Genomic DNA, 22,607 nt, shown 5'->3' on the forward strand with positions numbered 1-22,607 from the left:
CATTTTTCTTTGAAAAACATGATACACCTTTTCTTATCTTTCTAGTCATTCATTTCTGAAGAAGTTCAGTCCTTTGAGAGAAGAGTCAACTACCAATAAAAAAATAACATTTACACCCATTTTGTCAACTTACAGCAAGTTCCATATGCACAGGCAGGCATCGTTACAAGATATTTCTCTTTTCCCTAACGCTAAGTAAATCTCTCCCTTACTTCTGGTGCCCCCATATTTAACCCACTGGTGAGCCAGGCTATGGGGAAGGCAATGGGTATGGATACTTTCTAGCTCTAAGGTGAGGAGGCCGTGAACACGCCTTAGAATGCATCTGAGAAATTTCCCACTTCATTCTGGTAGGAGGTCAGCTCTTCCTCATCCAGGGTTGCTGCTTTCTGCCCTCTCCATTCCTTCTGGACTTCACAATTCTGGGTGGTGGCTCCATAGGACATCTTCTTCTTGGGGCTTGCAATATTGTCATTCTCATGGTTGAGTTCTGTTTCCTCAGCCAGTTCATCTTGGTCAATGATTCCACACTTCTCCTCAGAGAGATTCTCAGGGTCAGCCCAGTCCTGTTTCTCCCCAGAAGCAAAGACCCCATAGAAGATCACACCACTGTAGTGCACCAGGGCAGCTATCAGGAACACATTCTGCCATTCCTCTCGGGTCTAAGCAAGGAAAGAAAGTGCCAATTTAATGTTTTAAGCAATAAACAGAGATTAGGGCTTCCTGGTGGTGCAATATGTTAAGTCTCAGCACTAAGAAGCTATCTGCAGCTACTGCAGCATGAGTTGGATCTCCAGCCAGGGAGCTAACCCACATGGTGAAGCAGGCCTCTCCTGACTCACCTGCTGCTCCCCTCAGCAGTTTATTGAAGTAGATCCACCTGTTCTGCTCCCCATTCTGACCCTGATGAATCCTCTCACCCCAGCATCTCTGGCCTATACTCCAGATCTTCTATGCTCCCCAAAATAAACATAGATAGATAGATAGATAGATAGATAGATAGATAGATAGATAGATAGATAAAATATGAGGTCTCCTTGTTGGCTGTTGGATGCATAATTTGAGCCATGAAAATGCTCAGACTTGACTATCAAAAATTTATTTGTAGTTATGTTTTCTGGGTAAAATACATTATCAAAAAATGTGAATTTTTGTTTAAAACTAGTATGAGGTTTAGTATTTATGTTACAAGTCCTATCAACTCAGGAACAGAAAGAGAGAGAACATGGATGTTCTGCCTATGAAATCTCCAATTCCTACCTTCCATTTCTATCAAGAGGTAAGAAAAATTACTCTATACTTTCTTCCCCAAAGAATCTGAAAACATTTCAGAAGTCATATTTTTGTAATAGCCAATCCAACTTAACAAATAGTTGGGTAAAACCCCCATAGCATCAAAATCTTCTTATTTGCACAAAGCAGCATCTTGAAATCTTTTCCATGACAGAGATAAAGAAACCATATGCCTGTGGTTGAAATCTGGAAGAATCTGGGATGGTATTCTACCACCCATCCTAATCTAAATACACCAAAGTTCAATAAAAATTGTGTTACACCCTTGTAGTTTCTTGGAACAGTCATTAATGTCTTGTTTATTTCTTCACAATAAGGAAGTATAACAGCACTAATTTTTTTATGCTGGAACATGTTAAGCAATAGATGGAAATAGCCTATAAAGTTTAATTACTCTGAATTATAAAGCAATCTTGGGTACACTTATACTGAGTTAATTGCCTCAGTTTCTTCATTGTGTTTCTATAGCAGTCTTTATGGAGTTCCCCACACAAACATTACCTTTTATTTCTCAGTTGAGAGAATGTGGAACCAAACACCAATCAGGCATTCTCCCATCAATAAACAATAATTATTTTTTAAGGAAAAAAAAGAAGTTCAACTGACTCAGACAAGGCCAAGACTACATACACATTTAGAGGCTAGGGTAGGACTCTGAGATCTCAAGATTTTGCAGTACTTCAGACCTCTGATACTATAACCCACAGCCCCAGAGAAAAATATTACCTTGTGCTTGGTCATTGCACCAACAATGAGGGGGCAGACCATTCCAGAAAGGGTTCCCACTCCGTTGGAGATCCCCATGAGAATGCTGGCATAGCGGGGAGCAATGTCCAGGTGATTGACATTAAAACCTAGAGTAAAGTCAAAAATCTCAAAATCACAGTCAAGAACAGAATACCAAAGACATTTTGGAAAATACTTACCTTCCCCCAAGATCCATCCACATGGTTTTTTCTAGCTTATGACAAATGGATATCCCTACCAAGAGAGCTGGGACGAGAAATGTCAGGCTATGTCTGCACACAGCAGGCACAATACCTGTGGTTGGTTGGTGATGTTTAACAAGGTTTACCAAGGTCTCTCTGTGGGGAGAGTTATGGACCCTGTGGCTCCAGGTTCAGAACTTTAAAAAATGGTGTTAGGGCTATACTGAAAAGTAGAAAGCCTGGATCCTATTTATTCAGAGTTAAAAAGCAAACAATCACACAATCACATACAGTGTGCTTAGAAACAAACTCTGCCTTATAATATCCTGCTTCTTAGCCCTTGACTCTTTCCCAAAAGCCACCATAAGTAAGCCTGGCTTAGTGACCATGTTGCATATCATATTTTATGATGAACATTTGCACAAACATTGGTAGAGTCTGCTCTAACGTACAAAACTTTCACATATATATATTGGATCTGGAGTCTATAAATCTGAATTCAAATCTCATTGTCACCACTTAAACAGTTTTCAGGTATTTGTGTCCTCATCTCTAATATGGGGATAATATTACTACTTAATTCGTAAAGATGCTGAGGTGAGACTCGGGAAATCTGTGTGTGAGAACCCTTGGCTAATAGCTGAGCTCTACTCACTACCAATTCTCCCACTCCTGCTGCTGCTGCTGCTGTTGCTGCTAAGAATCTCCCTCTCCTTGAGATAATCTCCCTCTCAAAAGATAATGTTGCTGGGATGGTAAAATAATACAAGTTACCAACATCTGATTATTAATCTGTTTGTTAGGACAGCAGAATGAGTGGAATAAAGAAGGAGAAATGAAGGGCAAGGCTAAGAAAAAGGAGGCTTTTAAGGACAAGGGAACCAAGTTGACCAGCATTTCAAGGGTACATTAAGTCAGAACTCTGCATTTTAATTAGGATGCAAACCTAGCTGCAAGACTAAATTTTCTGAACCTCAGCTTCTTCGTCAGTAAAATGGGATAATCATTCTTATAAAATTGCTGCAAGAATTGAGTTAAATAATATATGCTCTTCCTGAGCTAAAAAGAAACTTCTCTGAAGAGGAAATGCAAATGGCCAACAGGCATATGAAAAAATGTTCAACATCACTTGTAATCAGGGAAATGCAAATCAAAACTACCATGAGATACCATCTTACACCAGTGAGAATGGCACATATTAAAGAAACTAGCAACAACAAATGTTGGCGAGGGTGTGGAGAAAAAGGAACTCTCCTGCACTGTTGGTGGGAGTGCAAACTGGTCCAACCACTGTGGAGAGCTGTGTGGAGATTTCTGGACCTACTAAACATAGAGCTTCCATAGGATCCAGCAATTCCACTCCTAGGTATTTACCCAAATGACACAGAAACATCAATTCCAAAGAACACCTGCACCCCTATGTTTATAGCAGCACTGTTTACAATAGCTAAGCTTTGGAAACAGCCCAAATGCCCAAAAATAGATGACTGGATCAAGAAGATGTGGTACATATACACCATGGAATATTACTCAGCCTTCAAAAAAGATAAACACATGCAATTTGCAGCAACATGGATGGCGCTGGAAGGGATCATGCTCAGCGAAATAAGCCAGAAAGAAAAAGAAAAATACTGGATGGTCTCACTCATAGCAGGAATCTAGAAAACTTAAATAAGGGACCAGGAAAATGTATAACTATAAGAAAGTGAAAATCAAAATAAACAAAAAACTATGAACCAGAGACACTTTTTGGGGGGTGGGGGGCAGGAGGGGAGGGATTGGGGTAAAAATGGGGGGGTTGCAATTGTATGGGGAATATAAAAATAAAATTTATTATTAAATATATATATATATATATATATATATATATGCTCTTCCTTACAGGTGGTTCTCCAGCTCTTATTTACAGCAAGTATCTGTCACATGGTAGGTACACAATAAATACTTATTTAATTAATTACCAGTTTGAGCTGTTGAAATTATTGCAGGGCAATGTAGAATTTTTTTTTAATTCATATTTTTGTTTTCCTTTGCTTTTTAATTCTTATTCTGTGCAAAGAACCTGAAAATAGATTTTTTTATAAGCTATTTTTTTTCTGACCTGACAGTTGTTTTATTCTACCTCCATTCAGGGAGACTTTTGAGAAAGACTTTTTTGTAATAAACATACCTTCTCTTTCAGATCAAAATGGCAGACAATCAGAATATAAAACAGCTGCAAGATTAATTAAACTTACTGTTGATTTGAATGAGATAAATACTTTATTAGAAAAGAACCCAGTGATAAGAAGCAATTAATATGATTGTTGAGTATTATATTCTGATACAAAGCCTAGGCATCTGCGTTCAGCTAAAGATAATGCGAGAAAAGTCATTTAGGTTTCTAGCTGCACAATCCTGGTGTTCAGGGGGAAATATCATTGAGCAATTGAGATATTCATAGATTTCTTTTTTTGTTAGCAGATGCAAAAAAAGAAGAAATGCACAAAAGCTGGGAGAGACTGTCTTCTCTATATAGGGCACTTTCTGAGGCCAACTTCACCCATCCCTTTTATCATTCTTATCTCTCCTGTGTCTGCTCTCTTGTCTCTAATTAAATGCTAAATTATGTCCAGCTTCCCTGGCATCCCTATGAGCTCCTTACAAAGTTAGCAGATCTCAGATCTGAGGAATGATCATCTCCAACCCCCATAGCCACAGTCCCTCCACTGTGTCACTGTGGTATCAGACAAATATTTACTCCAGTCTCAGTCACTTAATTTACCTGGGCAAGTTAAGTCACCTGTCTAAGCCTCAGTGTCCTCACTGGTAAAGTGGACATAGCAATACCCTTCTGTAGGGTCAGGACCTGGACACAGTGCAGGTTTTCTGATCCAGCAGACCGGGTAAAGGAGGAGTCAGAGTCCTCAGTGGCTTTTGCAGGTCTTTTAATGGGATTTACCCGGTACAAAGCAGGCAGGGGTGCTGGAGGGCCGGGAGCCTGGCTGTCCTCCCAGCCCCCAGCAAGTCTTCACTCTATCTGGGCTCTCCGACATTCTCAGCTTCTCTCCCCGCTTCTTCTGCTCTTCTCGGCTTCTCTTCGGCTTCTGCTGGCGTCCCCGTGACACCGCCCTTAAAAGCCAAGTCTCAGCCCAGATGAATCCCATCTACCTATGCCCACACCCTACCCCAGGTGCCCGCCAACAGCCATGCATTCAGGACCGCAGATCCGTCATCTGTCCTGATGGCGGGAGGGCAGAAAAGCCTGACATTTTCTTTACCCTACACCTTCTCATAGGGTTGCTATGGGGATTAAGTGAGTCTAAAAATCATGTCTTAAAAGCAGACAGCAGAATAATTACACAATTTGATTTTGTGGTGAAATCATAGTTTACTGTGTACTATACATATATTTTTTAAAAAGTAGCCAGCATGGGACAAATGCTGAAAAAAAAAGAAGGCAGAGGCTGTGATTTATTATATTGGGTTTCTCTCCTCTTGCCCTGATGGTGGTTTAATTGGCAATCCAAGGACAATATGAACCTGAATATTTTAATATCTCTGGGGACAGGATATGAATGTCTTTTCATCATAGAGCTATCAAGGGAAAGTGTTCCGCACATCCCACTGGAAATAAGTCTTTATTGCTCTATCCTGGCTACTCAAAACAAAGTATGGAAGAGATCAATTAGCCTTGCTGGGGAGCTTGTTAGAAATGCAGAATCTCAAGCTGCATGCTGGCCCTGGTGAATCCTAGCTGCCTTTGCAAGTTGATTTGTGTGCACATTAATGGTTGAGAAGAAATGGCCGAGCGTGAAGAATAATTGAACAACAATGAACACTTACTAATGTCATTATATATCTGGCACTGAACTAAGGGTTTTAAATGCTTTGTTTTCAAACTTTATGAGGACAGAAACTTTTCCTTTTTTTCACTGCAATATCCCATGCCAAGAACAGTGCCTCCTTCATGCAAAGTATGAGAGAATACAGGAATGAGCTCAGTTCATGGCTGTCTCCCAACCACACAATTTGGCTGCCCTTCCATCTCTCTAATCTCTAGATGAGCAAACTGCGACTTAAGAATTTAAAAAATTTAACACATTTTTTTCTTCCATAAAGAGTAAATAGTAAAGAGGGGCCTGATACCTGGTTCTGGGCACCTCCAAGCCTAAGTCCTCAGCTGCAAGGTACTTTTAATTTATTCATCAGCTCTGTTTATTTTGATAAGATCAAACCCTATTTCAGGGTGATTTAGAGAACTTCCAAAGCCCCATATGTCTCTACTCTGGGCCCTCACCATGCAGACCCTCTAGGCAACCAGATGTGGTGGGAAGGACGCAGCCTCGAGCCAGGCAGATCCACACTTCAGTCCTTCTTTTGCCACCAATTGGGTGACATAAGCAAAGTACCAGTTTTTCCTGACTTAGATTTCTCACCATTAAAATAGTGACATTACCACTTACTTCACAATACAGTGGGACAGAGGCCAGGTATGTCAATTGTTCTATAAGTGATGCCTTTTAGGATTACAATATGTTTTAAAGGTAGATAAACAGCTGAGTTTTACATTTTCTTCCAGTTTTGCCTTGGGAGCTTGTAAAGTCTGGGAGATATGATAGGAGAGCTCTCCTCTCGCATGTGGTAATCTGGGTTCTGTGCCTGTAAGATGGGGATACCAAAACCACTGATATCCCCAAGGGCAGCTGTGAGATTGAATAGGTCACAAGAGCCCCGGGGAGGTAGGCTGACCTGGGGCTGATGTCTAACAGTCCATTTCTCTCAGGAGACAAACTGGGGCCTCTGCTCCTGCCTCAGGGGGTCGCCTGCCCTTTGTGTCTTTTTCCAAGATGGAGCAACTAAGGACAATGCCAGTTTGGGCTCCAAAGCCCCAGGCTTGGTGATCTTACAAAGTCACCTCTACTCAGTGAAAGTCCTAGCCAGTGGCCCTGCACCTTAGAAATGGTCTCTATTCTAAAGGATACTGTAGGTGCTATAGTATCTTTTACCATCCCCTTCCACCCCCAGACTTGCCAGACCTTAGAGAAGATTTGGAAACCAAAAGGACACTTTACCTGAAATAGCAAAGCCACTGAATCCTACAGCAAGCACTAGGAAGGAGATAGCCACCCCCTTGGTATGGGAAAAGCCAACCACTAGTAGTAAGGTTGCCTCCATGCCGAATCCTGGAAAGGAAATGGGGGGGGGGGGGGGAGGGAAGGAAATGCCATCATCATATCAGTTAAACTCAAGTTCATAAATTTATCAGACGTGAATCTATTAGTATTGCCACAGACCTAAGCTTTTATGTGTATGTTTTGGCACAGTGCTTACAACATTGCCCAAGAGTCTCCCCACTACATGACTATGTAATTATTATCCAGACAGTCTTTGAGCTTCCAACATCACTCTGGTGTCCCTTGAACACTGGGTGATTCCAGTAGGTCCCAATGATGTCCCTGGAATTAGGGATGTTCAGTATCATGGGTGGGCTGCCCCTGCCATGTCAAAACACTAAAACTCTCCTATATAGTGTCAATGAATTCCCTTTGATTATATAAATTCTGACTTCTCCCAGAAAAGGGAGATGACAACACCTTAATACTTACTGTCGATGTGCCCAGAATATCTGAAACCAAAAGCAGCATCTTAACACTTGAGAAGCGTGAGGCAAACTCTTCCCTTCCAGAAGTTTACCAAGATCTCAGGCCTCTCTCTGAAAGCCACAAGCTATTTGCACAGAAAGTACAGCAGGACAAAAATACTTTCTGTTCCTTTCATTCAGAATAAGTGATCCAACACAATAAAAAGAAAAAAGGACAAGGAAATTATAAAGTGTGTGTTCTCATCAACACACACACAAAGTTCAGTCAGCAGCAGACTGAGAGATGATATAAATATCGTGTCCAGTATATGAAGTGTGCTGGGGGTGGGAGGTGTGAGGTGGGGGAAATGTATGGCTGCTTCATTCTGCAGTCTGCTGATACCAGCCATCTCCACACAGATGTCCTGGGGTTACCCCAAAGATAACATGCCCAAATCAAGTCTCTGTTCCCCTAATTTTTATTTCTAAACAAAGCAAACCCCCACCTCATGTTTTTTTCTCTTCTCTAAAGCAATCTTCTACCCATCCGTTTCTAGGACCCACACTAATTGGTCAAACCTCTTCATACATACATTCCTCATCCCAAGAAAACCAAGATGATAAAACAACATTGTAGGTCAAGGTCAGAGTAAATGAAAATAGGGCATATAAAGTATTGAGCACAGTCAGGGGTACAGGGAACAGCTCAACAAAAAGTCATCAAAAGCCCAAGCCAGAGACTTCAGGATCAGATTTCACACAAGAATGTGTGACCCCTGCCTCCCCTCCTCTGCTAGTGTCTGAGTTCAGGGTCCCATTACCTCTCAGCTGCACAGATTCAGTAGCCTCTATGCTTTCTCCCATCCCTTCTCTACATCAGTATCTTTCTTTTTTTTATTTTTAAAGATTTATTTATTTATACAAAAACTGGGGTATAGGCCAGATGCGGGAGGGTGAGAAGATTCACCAGAGACAGAGTGGGGAACAGAGCCAGCAAACTGACTGAAATACATTGCTGAGGGGAGCAGAGGGTGAGGCAGGAGAGGTCTGCCGCGCCATGTGGGTTGCTTCGTGGCCGTCAGGGATCGAACCGGCACTGCAGAGGATGCAGACAGCTTCACAGCGCTGTGCTCAACCACCTGTGCCACCAGGAAGGCCCTACATCAGTATCTTTCTAAGCTACAGTTGATCAGCTACCCCCTTTGCTAAAACTTTGGTCAAGGGTTCCAGGTGTTTATCAGTAGAACATTATTTAATAATTATTTAATGCCTCCTGCACTTCCAGTTTCTCCTTCTGCCAAACCTCAGCTTCTTGCTCACCACCCTGAGTCCATACACAGCTCTCTGCTAGAGCCACACAGATCCATGAGTCTTGTCTTGATTAATCACAAGACTGTGTCACGACTGCATGTATTTTTACAGACTGTTCCTTCGCCAGCTATACTTTTCTCCCATCACTAATTTCTCTATTTTGTGGAGAAACTTTACTGTCCTGAACAGTCCAATTCAAACCTTGCTAAATAAGAAGGCATCTGTCTAAAGATTCTTTTAACACTCTCAACAAAGGTTATACCAGAAAATTAATTTCCCCAAACAATCAGAACAAAGACATTGTACAAAGAATAAAACTTACTAATGATACATTTATTCCTTTTTAAGGGTAAAAAAAGATCTTTGCCAAATAGTAGATTTCCAAAGGAAGAAAAAGTATTTAAGAGTTTATCCTATGTTCTTCCTATATTTACAATGAAATGCTAGAGATATCACTGCATGATTCAGAAGCTTAAGCACAAAATTTGGACCTCAGGGGTAATGAAAGCTAACCCATTCATCGCTGACAGGGAAACTGAACTAATGACTTTATTCCTGAGAGGCAGTCGGGTCAAATCATCTCTGTACTTGTGTCCCTCCAGATAATGGCCACTTCTAAATGGCCAGGGCCCATCTTATCTAGAGTCACAGTACCTACCCCCCAAATCCCTCCTTTTCAATTCAGTCTCCCAATTGTGGCCTTTTGCCCATAGATGGAGCTGTCCTACCTGCCAACCCTACTCAGCTCCTGGAGAGGTAGCAGTAGCAACTACGAGCATTGCAATAAGCTCAGGCAGACCTGGGAACCTGCCCTGGATCTGCCAGTCGCATAATTCCTTTTATTTTACCCATCTCCTCACTGTATATTGGGTTTAATTACAGCACTTACTTTTATAAGGATTAAATAAGGTCATGAATGTAAAAGACAGCTTAGTGTTTGGCACAGAAAGTATTCAATAAATAAACGCTAATTTTAAAAGCAAAACAAAAGAGATAAGGAGAAAACAGAGGGTTTGTTGTTTATTTTTAAAAAGAGATATCACGAAGACGGTATGGGCTCATGATTACTGACACCTAGACTTTGGGGAAATCACCCACTTTCCACTTTATCTCTGTAAAATCAAAACATAAAGCAGGAACTTTAAAAAGCAGGAAAGAGGATTGTGTGTGTGTGTGTGTGTGTGTGTGTAAGTACATGTTGAGAGCAAAGAAGACTATTGAGAGAAGACTTTTCTTATGCTTCTTACTAAAACATGTCTATATACAAAAGGAAGAAGGAGATAAGGGAATAAATTGTACAACCAAAGGATTACATATGTAGGAGGATGGCCAGGAAGGATAAACAATCAACAGCTGTGTAGCAGGAAATCAGGCTCTTTGGCTGGAGGACGGACAGAAGTGTGTTTCTGCATTTGCAGGTGTGTGCTCCTTTGTCAACCAAGGTGCCTCAGTTCAGGCTGAGTGCCTGCTTGGCAGGGGTATGACAGGCACTCAAGACCCTGCCGGGGGATGGACTTAGACCTTTTGCAATTATTAGACAAGACTACCAAAATATGATCTGCAGTTGAATTTCATCTCATTCTTTTAAAGCCATCAACCCACCAACCCCACCACCACCCATGAAATCCATAGTACCTCCGCAGTTCATGATTTTCCTGACAGCAGTTGTAGTCAAAATTTTTCTGCTTCTTAAATAATCAGCCAATTGTCCTCCAATAGGCACTATGATGGTCATCACCATGTGTGGGACTGCGGATAAGAGGCCCACCTGGAATGAAAGGAAGCCATCAGCTATTTTTAACTACTTCAGAGAGATGAAATTCCTTGACTCCCAGCCCCCTCTGCCTCCTCTCTACTCCACTAATTATATGAGACCAACATAGGCTAGAGTTTTGTAATAAATAAACAATGAATGAATGAATGATTGCAAGCATAGACTCGTCCTTCCTCCACCAGAGTAGAAGCTCCTTGAGGGCAAAAGTGACTTCTGTTCCTCACAGTGTAGTACTTGTATGTGGCTGGCCGGTAGGCACCCAGCCCAGGCTCGTGGCAGGCACTATGAACTGACTCTGCTAGCTCTTCCGTGGTCGCTCCAGTAATCTCCAGTGCATGGAGCTGTGCAAACATCTACTTCTACTAGGCTTCTGTTCTTGCCTTTGCAAGAAAGAAGCTTAATTCTTTGATGACTATTGTTTTTGGTTCACCATCCATACCCTTCCCTTTTGAAATGTAAATAACCTAAAGACAATGGCTGAGGTCCGAAAGAGGCTCTCTAAATCACACAAGTCAATGGTCTTTGTTGCTACAAATACCATTATGGAGAGAGAGATGACATGGAGAGAGAGGCTCTTACTACCATGCACTGAGTAATTTATTGAAAAAAATAAAATCCTTCCTAACATGCAGTCCTTGGGTTAGCTTCAAAAACACTGAGATTGAGTAGAACATAAATCTATAAAAGCAGCTTCATACAACTCTGATTCTTACTAAGAAGAAATAAGAGCCCTATATACTCTGCACAGAATGTATAACATGTCTCATGGTCAGGGCACTGGGTAAAGAACTGTTATGAAATATGATCAACAACTTAATCATTTTATCATGCCAAGATTTTCTCCATGAAAACAAGAGCTTAAAAGCTCAAGAACAACAGAAGCATCTGTGTTTACCTTACTTATTGCAAATCCAAAGACCTCTTCGAAATAAGCAGGCTGACTTATTAACAGCAAATAAAACGTCCAGCTTCTGCAAAAATTTGCCACAATGATTGCATAAACCGGCAATGATGTGAAAAATCTTTTCCATGGTGTGTTAAATTTCTAGAGAGTAAAAATGCCATGAGATTTTTTAGTGAATATATTGGCAATTTGTTTTTCTTAAAAGCATAGCACAATCGGGCCTCCCTGGTGGCGCAGGGGGTTGAGACGCAGCCTGTGAAGCTTTCTACAGCCGCTGCGGTGCCAGTTCGATCCCCGGCCAGACAGCTGCCCACATGGTGCAGAAGACCTCTCCTGGTTCACCCGCTGCTCCCCTCAGCAGTGTATTTCACTCATTCTGCCTGTTCTGCTCCCCACTCTGTCTCTGGTGGGTCCTCTCACCCCCCACACCTCTGGCCTGTACCCCAGTTCTTGTATGAATAAATGAATATATCTTAAAAAAAAAAAAAGAGTATAGCACAATCACTGAGAGAAATACTTTTTAAAAAGAGGCAAGTCTTCGGGCCTCGGTGGCTCAGCGGTTGAGCGCTGGGTTGTGAGGCTGCCCGCAGCCTCTGCAGCGCCAGTTCGATCCCTGGCCACCAGCGAGGGTCCCACAAAAAGATAAATAAATAAAAAATAAAAAGAGGCAAGTCTTCATCTATTTCTCTATACTTACGCTTAGACTGACCAAGTTAGTCCCTTCTCCTATACTTGTCTCTATGTAGGTTCTCTCCTCATTAGATATTGTTGGGTGAGCTGCTGGGCACTCATAGGCCTGCAACAGCCAAAACATGTACCAAATAATTCCAAACATACCTGCAGTTAAAAAACAAACAAACAAAAACCCGTCTTTTGGTGAAGATTAAGCAAATAAATACATGTCATTGTTAAAAAACAAAATTTGACGATATGGTCTTATTTTCTTCTCTGAGTGTTTCCATTTTCAACATATTCTCCTGTCACTATCTATGTTCAGTCAAGAGAAAGTATTTTACTGATTTTTCCTGTTGATTTTATTAACTTGCACTTAAAGAAAGACAACAGTCTGCAAATGAGGAAACTGAATTTTAACAGAAATGTTCAGTGAATCAAAGGTATGATCAACTTGAGCTAGTAATCTCAATGTACATGCCATAGTACATTCTTAGCTGGCCCCATTATACAATAAAATACCCTCTCTCTGAGTCATCCTTGGGAATTCACAAAGTCATATCACTCACCGTAAATATAAAAGACAGAGGCCCAACCAATGTACTGAACCAACACCCCAGCCAGGGGCATGGCAATCACCGCCCCTGCGTAGGAACCTAGAACAAGAAAAGATTGAGGGAAACTTATGGATCGTCATACAAGCCCTTCAACCCTCTTAGGGTTTATGTGGTCAAGCTGAAGGCATATATGGCTGAGCAGGACTCACGCTGCCTCCGTGCAGACACGCCAACTCCCAGAGTTGTACTTTTAGTAGAGTAAGATCACCAGGATGCCCCTTATCTTCACCCAGGTATAAGGCAAAGATTGATCAGGTGCCTTGATTTAGCATTACAGGAGAGGGTGGAATCAGAAGACAAGAAAAATCAAAAGAGAAATTTGCAAAGTTCAACCAGGGGCAAAATTGGGTGCTGGGGACAGTAAGCAAAGGAGCAAATGGAATGTGCCTTTCCCAGCTCACAGTGTAGAAGGCTTATCACTTAGGCCTTTCAATGAGGGACAGCAAACTATTAAAAAGATCAAACTCCTTATAGTTTTGACTTTTTTTTTTTAAAAAAAATCAGGAAACAGCTCAACTCCTGAAGGAAGGGATGGCCAGATGGCTCTTGTCTCCATCTACCTCCTACATGGGTGTATTTTTAAGCTACTTTCTTACTTTGTAAATACTTAAGCTTGTAAATACTTACCCAAGTGTGGATGTTTATCTTGTCTAGACATGAGTGAGGGCTAGAGGCAGTGACCTGGACTCAACTACCTCCTACTGCTCCTGCTCCTTGACATCTGCTGGAATAATGCAAGCCCTAAGAACTCCTGGTTAATATCAACTGAATCAAAAATTACTCTATGAAATCCCCCTGAGCCACGAATGCTTTTTTCTCCAGAAAAGGTGAGCAGCAAAGGGAAATTCTGTGTCCCAGAATGTGATGCTAAGGAAGCACTTTCAGAACAGGGAGCTTGGGGAGAAAATGATTAGGTCCCAGAGAAAGGGATTAAATCCCTTCTTTCCGAGAGTCCGCTTCGCACAGCTGTGAAAGCCCCCAGAGGATCCCAAATCTGAACTTCTGCTGCCTGAGGGAGTCTCATTATCTCTGGACCTCAGTTTCCTAGACAGAAGCTGGGAAAGAAATCTCCATCTCCCAGGGTGGTTTTGAGGATTGAGCAAACTATGTACGTGAAGATGTTTTGTAAGTTATTGCTAGTGCTGCCCAGATGCCAGCATTACTGCAACCTCATGGACAGAATGACTTGGCATGATTTTTTTTTTTAATCTCAGATTTCCCCAATCCAGTAAGGCAGCACACCAGCAAGTGTCACTGAGGACGAGCTGCAGGCCTGTCTCAGCTGTGGGTGGGTAGAAAGTGGTCTCTGTCCTGGGGGGTTGGGGCAATGTGAGAGGGAAATACCCAGGGAGGGTCAGGGAATAACCATTAACAACTAAGATACACTGAGTGCTTCTGATGTGCCAGTCCTGTCCTGAGGATTCTGAACCTGTGACTTTAACCCTCCCCAACATGGTGACATAGGTATCAGTTATTATCCCCATTTTACATCAGCCCCAAGGCTGGGGGGCAGGGTGGGAGTACAGAGAAGCAAGCTGCCTGGGGTTACACAGGTGTGAGTGACAGGCACTCAGGTCTACACAAATCCAAAGCCTTTCTCAACTATTTAATAATCGAGTCTTGCTTCCTCACTCATGAGCATCTAATAATTCCTTAGAGTAAGAAGCATTCTTTCATGGAGGAAACTTTACAACTAGACTTAGACTGTCTTTCTTTGCCTGTTAGTCTCCTCCAGCTGTCCAGTGTAGTCTCCTATCACACCCACAGCCCCTGAGCAAGCCCCAAGAGGGCGCTTGGCCTGCAGGCCCTGTGGAGAAGATACACCCGTGTCCCTCCATATACTGTACACGCAGGACAAGGAGGGCTCCAGGGAACAGCCTGGGGAGGCAGGGAGGTAAGATAGCTGAATGGTGGTGGAAAGGTCCCCAGTTCTGACCTCAATAGCCATGAGAATTAAGATCCTTTTTTCCTTCTGACACTGACCCTCTATTTCCTCCACTGTAAAACAATGGGTGTGACTAGTTGTTCTTACAGTCCCTTCCACCTTCAACATTTTTTGCATGTAAGAATTGATTAGCTTCAACCTGGGATTCCTTCTAATGACTTTTTCACTTGGCTGCCCTTTGAAAATCAAGGCCACACCTTCGCTGAGAAACATAATAAAGCCCTTAACCTTGATGGGGAACCTCCCCTTGAGAATCTCCCCATTTCTTAAATCAGCCCTTTCAAGGCTATAAAGAAACTAGGAATGGGGAGTGGTTGCTAGTTACTCTTTTTTTGCTGGCAAATCAAAATGAAAGAAAGGCCTTATAAATAAACTAACCAAAGAAAATAAGTCAAGGGCCTCTCTGGTGGCGCAAGGGGTTAAACACTGCATCATGAAGCAATCCATAGCCTCTGCAGCACAAGTTCGATCCCTGGCTGGCCAGGGAGCAACCCATATGGCGCAGCAGACCTCTCCTGTCTCACCCGCTGCTCCCCTCATCAGTGTATTTCAGCAGATCCAACTATTCTGCTCCCCACTCTGTCTCTGGTGAATTCTCTCACCCTAGCATCTCTGGTCTGTACCCCAGCTCTTGTATGCATAAATAAATAAATCTTTAAAAAGAAAATAAGGTCAAGGATCTGACAGCTCTAAAGGTCGACTGGGGGCAGAACCGTCTAGAGTTGGTTTAAGATCAGTGGTGGGACTGAAGATGACCTTGAACTGCAAACCAGAGGACAGAAATGACTGCTAGGACAAGAGAGGCTAGAGATAAAAACTTGTACATGCAATTCCAAGCTAGGCTCAGAATAGTCACGTTGGTGTATATTTCCAAATTCCCAGGAATTCAGTTTTATTACTTAAAAGTGGTAAAAAGGGGAGAAATAAAAATATTCACAGAAATAAAGAGGAAGCTTTATTTCTCCTTTAGCTAAGAGGTCAGGTGAGCTGCTCTTAGGAAAAGCACGCTGTCTTGAAAACTCAGACAGACCAAAATTCTGATCCTAATGTTGCTTATACCCCATTGTTGCCTTCCTGCACTCCTTCCGCCCTCAAAATATTTGAGAATGTATTTTATGGCTGTGTTGATGGAGGCACCATATGCTGCCCTGGTTCAGTTGTTGATTGAGGCCCAGGTAGACCTTTCAGAACACTGATTACATGCAGGTTCCTAAGGCAAGGCTTGGAATGAGGCAACCTTAATTTCAGGTAAGAGGGAGGCTATCCATTTTATCTGAAATATGTTTGTAAAAATTAATTTAAAAACCTGTATGGTAATGTGTACATAGCAGTGTGTAGTAAGGAAAATTCTGAATTAAGAATTAGGTGGTCTGGGTCCAGCCCTATGACTGAACAGCTGTGTGACCTTGGACAAATCATTGGACTTTAGTTTTGTTCAATAAAACTGAACTTTAAACTTTAGTTCAGTGTCTCCATCGCAAAAAGAAGGGGTGGGGGTAAGCGTGAGGAATCTATCTCTTCCATATTTGACCTTGTTAAATTTCAATTGTTGGCTATTCCGACAGCCACCTTCATTCCCTTCTCACATTTCTCTATTAAAGATACTGGAAAAGCTAAGCATAGCTTTCCCAGCCTCCTCTGCAGTTAGTAAGCATGTGACTCAATTAGGAGTAGAAGCCTGTTAGGGGTTTAGGGAAAGCTTTTCCTTTCCTGAGGAAAGGAACAGATGTGAGTAAGATACTCATCCCCACTTTTTCCTGCCTTGAAAAGGAACGCAATGCCTGGAGCTGTGGCAGCCTTCTTGTGACCATGAGGAACAAGCAAGAGAGTAAAAAGCGATCACTCAGAGAATAATAGAGTAGCAATTTGGAGTATGTATAGACTCTGCAGGGATCATTAAACTGTAGAACCTAAGACCAGCAATGACTCACCTTTGAACATCTGTTATATGAAAAAAAATAGACTCTGTTCAAAAATAATAAGACTGTTCAAAAAATAGACTCAGTAGACTTTTCCATTACTTGAGGCCAAAAGCACTACTAAAAAAACTTGCTGTGACTCTAATACACATACCACAAAAAGAGGTTGTGGCCAGACGACTTCTCTCCAAAGGTGGTGCCCACTTGCTCCACATGCCATGGCAGGCTGGGTAGGTCACACCCTAGCAAAAAAGTTAAAAATTGATTATTTGATTTGACTCTAATTTCTGTTTGTGTTTAGAACATGGGTCCTGTTTCTTCAACACAGGCTCTAATATGAAAGCTCACTAAATAGCAGGTGCAAGTATTTTCACTCCCAGCACAGATGGTGAAACTTGAATAGAGTTCATGTGAAATAACAATGAGGAGGGCCTCCCTGGTGGCACAAGGGGTTAAGTCTCAGCATTATGAAGCAATTCGCAGCCATTGCAGCATGAGTTTGACCCCCAGCCAGGGAGCTGACCCACATGGCACAACAGACCTCTCCTGTCTCGCCTGCTGTAACCCCTCAGTGGCATATTTCAGTCAATCTACCTGTTCTGCCCCCCCACGCTGTCTCTGGTGAATCCTCTCACTCCTGACCCCCACATCGCTGGCCTGTACCACAGCTCTTGTATGTTTAAATAAATAAATCTTTAAAAAAAATACAATGGGGGATGGGGAGAGGGGACCTTTATATTTAATAATGCTATAGGATATCATTGTATAAAAGCTGGTCCATAATAAGCTGGTCCACCCTCTCATTTCCAGACATAGAACCTGAGGTTCAGAGTCACCAACTGACCAGATTGTTATGTCCATGACTGCTACTATCATGTTCTTTCCTCCACATCAACATTTTCCAGAGTGTAGTATACATCTTTCCTGTCGGACCACGGGAGTTGCTGAGATGCTACAACAATTGCACTTTCAAATAGTTTTTACACATGTAGTCTAAGATGCCTTTGAAAAAAATTATAATGAGCATATCAAACTCATGATTTCAAAGCTTTGTTGCTTAGGATGAAGTGCCTTTGATTTTGTCTATTTTTTTAAGTGCATTGATCTAAGGAAAAACTATCACTAAGTAATAGCACAAATACATGGATGTGACAGAAGAGACATAGCTGAGAGGTGAATTGCTGAGTTTGGGGACTATTGCTGCGCAGCAGGGTTGGCAAACCATTCATTTTATTTTGTTTTTTACAACATTTGAGCCCAGAATGGCTTTTACATTTTTAAGTGCTGAGAAAAAAAAATGTAAAGAATAATATTCCATGGCATGTAAAAATCACATGAAATTCAAATGCCAAAGTCCATTAAAGCCTTCTTGGCATGAAGCCATGCCCATTAGCTCTTATATCGTCTCTAGGTGCCTTTGCCCGAGACAGCAGAGCTGAGTCTGCAAGAGATCCTACTCCAGCAAAATCCAAAGCATTCACCTCTGGCTTGAGACCAGGCTGCCCGCCTCTGGAGTGAAATCTCTGTAAGTCTATACAAACACAGAGCTGTGGCAAGGTACGGATTTATTAATAAGCCTCTTTGAATTGTTTTAGTGGAAAGAGCCCTTGCCATGTGAAGTGTAGGGTGTGGGCTTCCATGTCATCACCATTCCATGAAGAGAGTTGGATTAGATTATCTCTAAAAGCATTCCTGGCTCTTCTGAAACTCCATGATCTATGAAACAGATCATTGCCTATGAATCTAGAATTACCCAGGAATTTAAATGAAAGTATTCCTAATTGTAGCCATACACCAGACAGTTGAGATAGCAGGACAAAGTGGAAAACCAAGTAAAGGGAGTTTTTCTTCTGAAGTTGAATTTTCTCAAGAGCCACTTTTTTTTTTTTTTTTTTTTTTTTGTCGCCAGCAAATGTCCTACCTCCACAAGCCCCTGCAAGATCCTGACGCACATGACGCAGCCATAATGCACTCTGGCCGCCGAGGGGATGAACATGTTCAAGGTGGACGTCAAGAAGATGGCAGCTCCAAACACCCTGAGAGGCAAAAATATCGTGTCATTGGGAGCAGTCATGGCCTTCTGTTAAACATCAGAACTAAACTTGAAAGTTCATGGACTATCACTGTGGATAATTAAGAGAAGAGGATGCAGAGAAATAGAGGCCATGCCAGGGTGTCCCAGAATGGGCTCGAGCTGCTTTGATTGCTGAACTCCTGGCCCTGCACCAATTCTGGGCAGGCTTCAGGTGCACAGAGATGTCGTGCCTAGATGAGGAGCTGAGGCACGAAATGGAGCAGTGTGAGGTGAGCTGTATGGAGACGCACCCCCTCTGCTTGGTTCTAAGCACTGTGCCCATTCTGACCTTTACCTCGTGATGTCTGCACACTGGGGCTGAGTCTCCTGCTTCCCTACTCTGCCCCCAACTCTGTCCCTTTACCAGAAAGGGAGACAATGACTATCTGAGAAGCATGCTGGGCCCTGGGGCCCCTAGCACGGGACACCATGCACCTGTCTCCATGCCCCTCCCTCCCAGGAGGCACCATTTTCATCCTCCTCATGTATATTAATGATGCTCCAATGCTTTTTACATGCTGGGAGATCTTATTAGTGTGATTTCTCTTTAGGGTAGGGGTGTGAGCAGTAACCTCAGAGGCCCTTGGAGGCAATCTTATCATTTTTTAAAAAATGAACTCCGTAGGTAAGCAGCAGTAAATCAGGATGCAAATTAGACAAGACAATTAGTAAATACGGTCACATTTAAACATACTTAAATCTTATGATGTGGCTTACAAACTTTTCTACCTTGAGTTACGAACCAAATACGTATATTTAATTTATTTTTTATTCTTACATTGCTTGGTTTCTTTTCTCAGGTGTAGTCCCCATAGAATTTCCACCAGCAATTCATCCCTGCACCATCTCCACAGGCCCCTGTGCTCTTCCTGCCCTCATTTTGATCCCTTTCCATCCCCCTCCCCTGCAGAATGTCTCTGATTTATAGTTGTCTGTTTAAAAATTGTGTTTTGTTGTGTTTTTGTTGTTGTTGTTATTATCATTTTTTCCCCTTGCTCCCCTATATTCCTCCTGGAAGTGAAACCATCTGGTATTTTTCTTTTTCCTTCTGACTTATTTCACTGAGCATAATCCCTTCAAGTTCCATCCATGTTGCTGCAAATGGCATTAGCACAACAAGATATATTTAATATCACATCCTAATACATACTCATAAATACAAATGCAGCCAAAAACAATTTCAAAACTAATATTTACCCTTAATTGTATAATGAACTAAGGAATTTTTTATTCTGTTTTGTATCTTCTTCCTTCCCTGCCCTTCCCTTTCTCGCCTTCCCCCTAAAAAAATCTCTCGCTGGTAAACCACTATATCGATTCCTTGACCAGCTGATCAGTTGTGACTGAGAGTGGGAAAATCTCTGCTTTATAAAATGTATACTTCACAGAATCCGCATATGTAAAACGACACAGGAAATACAATTGAAAGGAACTTGGAGATATTTAGTTCACTCCTTTTCTGGTACATGCACACCCTACATCTCTTCCAAGTGGCCACCCTCTTCTTGATTAACATCAGCGACAGCGAACTCACTGCTTCCTGAAGAAGCTCAATTAAAATTGGGCCCTTCTAATTCCTCTAACACCTATTATAGACCCTTAAGGGCATCATAACACATCTTGCAATCTAGAGGCGAGTTCTTAGGACTCATTGACAATACTGTAAGCTCTCACTTAACAGTTGATAGGTTCTTAGAAATTCTGATTTTAAGCAAAATGACGTATAATAAAACCAATTTAACCATGGGCTAATTGATATAAACAAGCGTTAAGTTCTATAGCATATTTTTGTAACAAAAGCATCATCAAACTTGTAAGTAAAGACTCAACACTTCTAATATTAAACAATAACTAGTATTCACTTATTTTCCAACTTGCTTGTTCCAGTTCAGGGTCATCGGTGGTCAGATTGTCCATGCAGCTCTGGGCACAAGGCAGGAGCAGCCCTGGACAGACACCCTTTCATCGCAAGACTCACTCACATGTGACACAGTAGAGGTGATCTGGGGAGTTACTGAGGGTCCAGGAGCCTCTTCCGTGACTCAGAGTGAATTGCTCTTTTTACATAGTCACTTAAAGAATTGCAAAATAAATTAGACTGGATGCAAAAGTAAATAAAAAGATTCTTGAGATAAGGATTATTTGGAATTAGTAGCTAAGACTCCTATCTCTCAGGATGGCTCCTTTCGTTCATTCTACAGCCCCAAATGAAAAGCAAACTATGTAGATTTTGTAAAAGTAGCACCACTGTGAGCTGGGCAGCACCCAGGTTATACAGGTTCTTCTTACCTGTTAGCAGCAAACTTGTTTGAAATGAAACCCCCTGGAATTTGCGTCACAATATAGCCCCAGAAAAAAGATCCATGAATAAGGCCCACGGTCTCTGGATCCCAGTTAAACTGTGCTGCCTGGAAATGAGAAATCACGTACAGTTGTGTTTGTAAGAAAATACTCAACCAACATTTTTTTCGTTCATCGCCCTACCATGTAACCCACCAAGGGGCTTCTTTCCTTCCTCTATTCAGCAAATATTATGGAAAGCCTTAAATCTAAATAAATATATATACCAAGTACATATGTAAGTATGTATGTAATCAAATACATATAATAAAACATAGGTGGGTGAATATGTATATATGACCTGCCAGGGATTATGTATATATGACCCGCCAGCTAGGGATTAGTGCGAAAAAGAAAATAAAACATCTTGTGAAGAACAGTTCTAGGTTACGAGGTTAGTTGCTAGATTGCTTTGACACTAGTTTAATGAGAAATAAAGGGAACAAAGGAAGAACCAAGGGAATCAGAGTTTTAAGTCTCTCACTTCTTGATGAGGAGAATAGGTCCTCCGCTACCTACCCCTACACTGGCAAGGGATAAACAGCATGAGTATTTCTAGTAGGCTATTCCTCTGCTCAGAGATTTTGCATTGAACACATTAGGATAGTGTCTGCAACACAAATACCAGTGGCAATATTTAGAGTGATGACAAAGGCAACAGGACCCCATCCTCAACTCTTAACCACTCGGATTGGGATTCTCTAGGACTGGCATCATGTTCCTTGAATTCCTGCCCAGGCCAAGTACCTTCTTCTTTACAGCGTCCTTGCAAATGCCCCTTCCTCAGAGGAAGCTCCCTAACTGCCCCCAACCTGAAGTGGTCCCTTTTTTCTGCACGTGTCCCACAGACCTCTGTTCTCACTGTCACATTTCTGGAGCTCAGAAGTCATCTCTGGATAGATATGGATGGTGCAACTCTGGACTCTCATTTTCAATTGCCCTGCAGACACTTCTATCTCAATATCTGTAAGGATAACCTAAAATCTCCAGAAACAAATTAGTGATATCCCCTGAAATCTGTTCCCCTCACTATAATTACTGCATTTCTGTATAACTTCTCTCTCTTCCTTATTCTCCATTAAGGGCGAGAATAGGTTCCTGTTAGTGTCCCTTTTTTTTTTCTATTCCTATAATTACCCAAACTGGAAAATTGCAATAACCTCCTAAACGACCTGTCTCTTTTTCTTTTCTTTTTTCAATTTTACCTCCTTGTTTGTTTATTCATAATACAGGATTTCTCCTTTCATCTGTGGTTACCTTTCCCAC

General features: G+C 41.9%; 1 protein-coding gene across 1 annotated transcript in view; it reads right to left on the reverse strand.

Annotated features, from left to right (window-relative positions):
• Window positions 1-314: 314 nt before the first annotated feature.
• The window catches only part of SLC17A8 (solute carrier family 17 member 8), a gene marked incomplete at both ends in the record, with an annotated part of 29,279 nt that continues 6,986 nt past the window's right edge, over window positions 315-22,607 (reverse strand). The window contains 10 exons of the mRNA XM_084254920.1: window positions 315-662; window positions 2,020-2,147; window positions 7,277-7,387; window positions 10,732-10,864; window positions 11,766-11,915; window positions 12,472-12,611; window positions 13,016-13,102; window positions 17,082-17,169; window positions 18,849-18,963; window positions 21,291-21,409. Coding sequence (XP_084111046.1) covers window positions 315-662; window positions 2,020-2,147; window positions 7,277-7,387; window positions 10,732-10,864; window positions 11,766-11,915; window positions 12,472-12,611; window positions 13,016-13,102; window positions 17,082-17,169; window positions 18,849-18,963; window positions 21,291-21,409 — 1,419 coding nt within the window. The remainder of the gene's footprint in view (window positions 663-2,019; window positions 2,148-7,276; window positions 7,388-10,731; window positions 10,865-11,765; window positions 11,916-12,471; window positions 12,612-13,015; window positions 13,103-17,081; window positions 17,170-18,848; window positions 18,964-21,290; window positions 21,410-22,607) is intronic.

Source organism: Talpa europaea, assembly GCF_964194135.1.
Source record: "Talpa europaea genome assembly, chromosome: 15".
Classification (NCBI taxonomy): domain Eukaryota; kingdom Metazoa; phylum Chordata; class Mammalia; order Eulipotyphla; family Talpidae; genus Talpa; species Talpa europaea.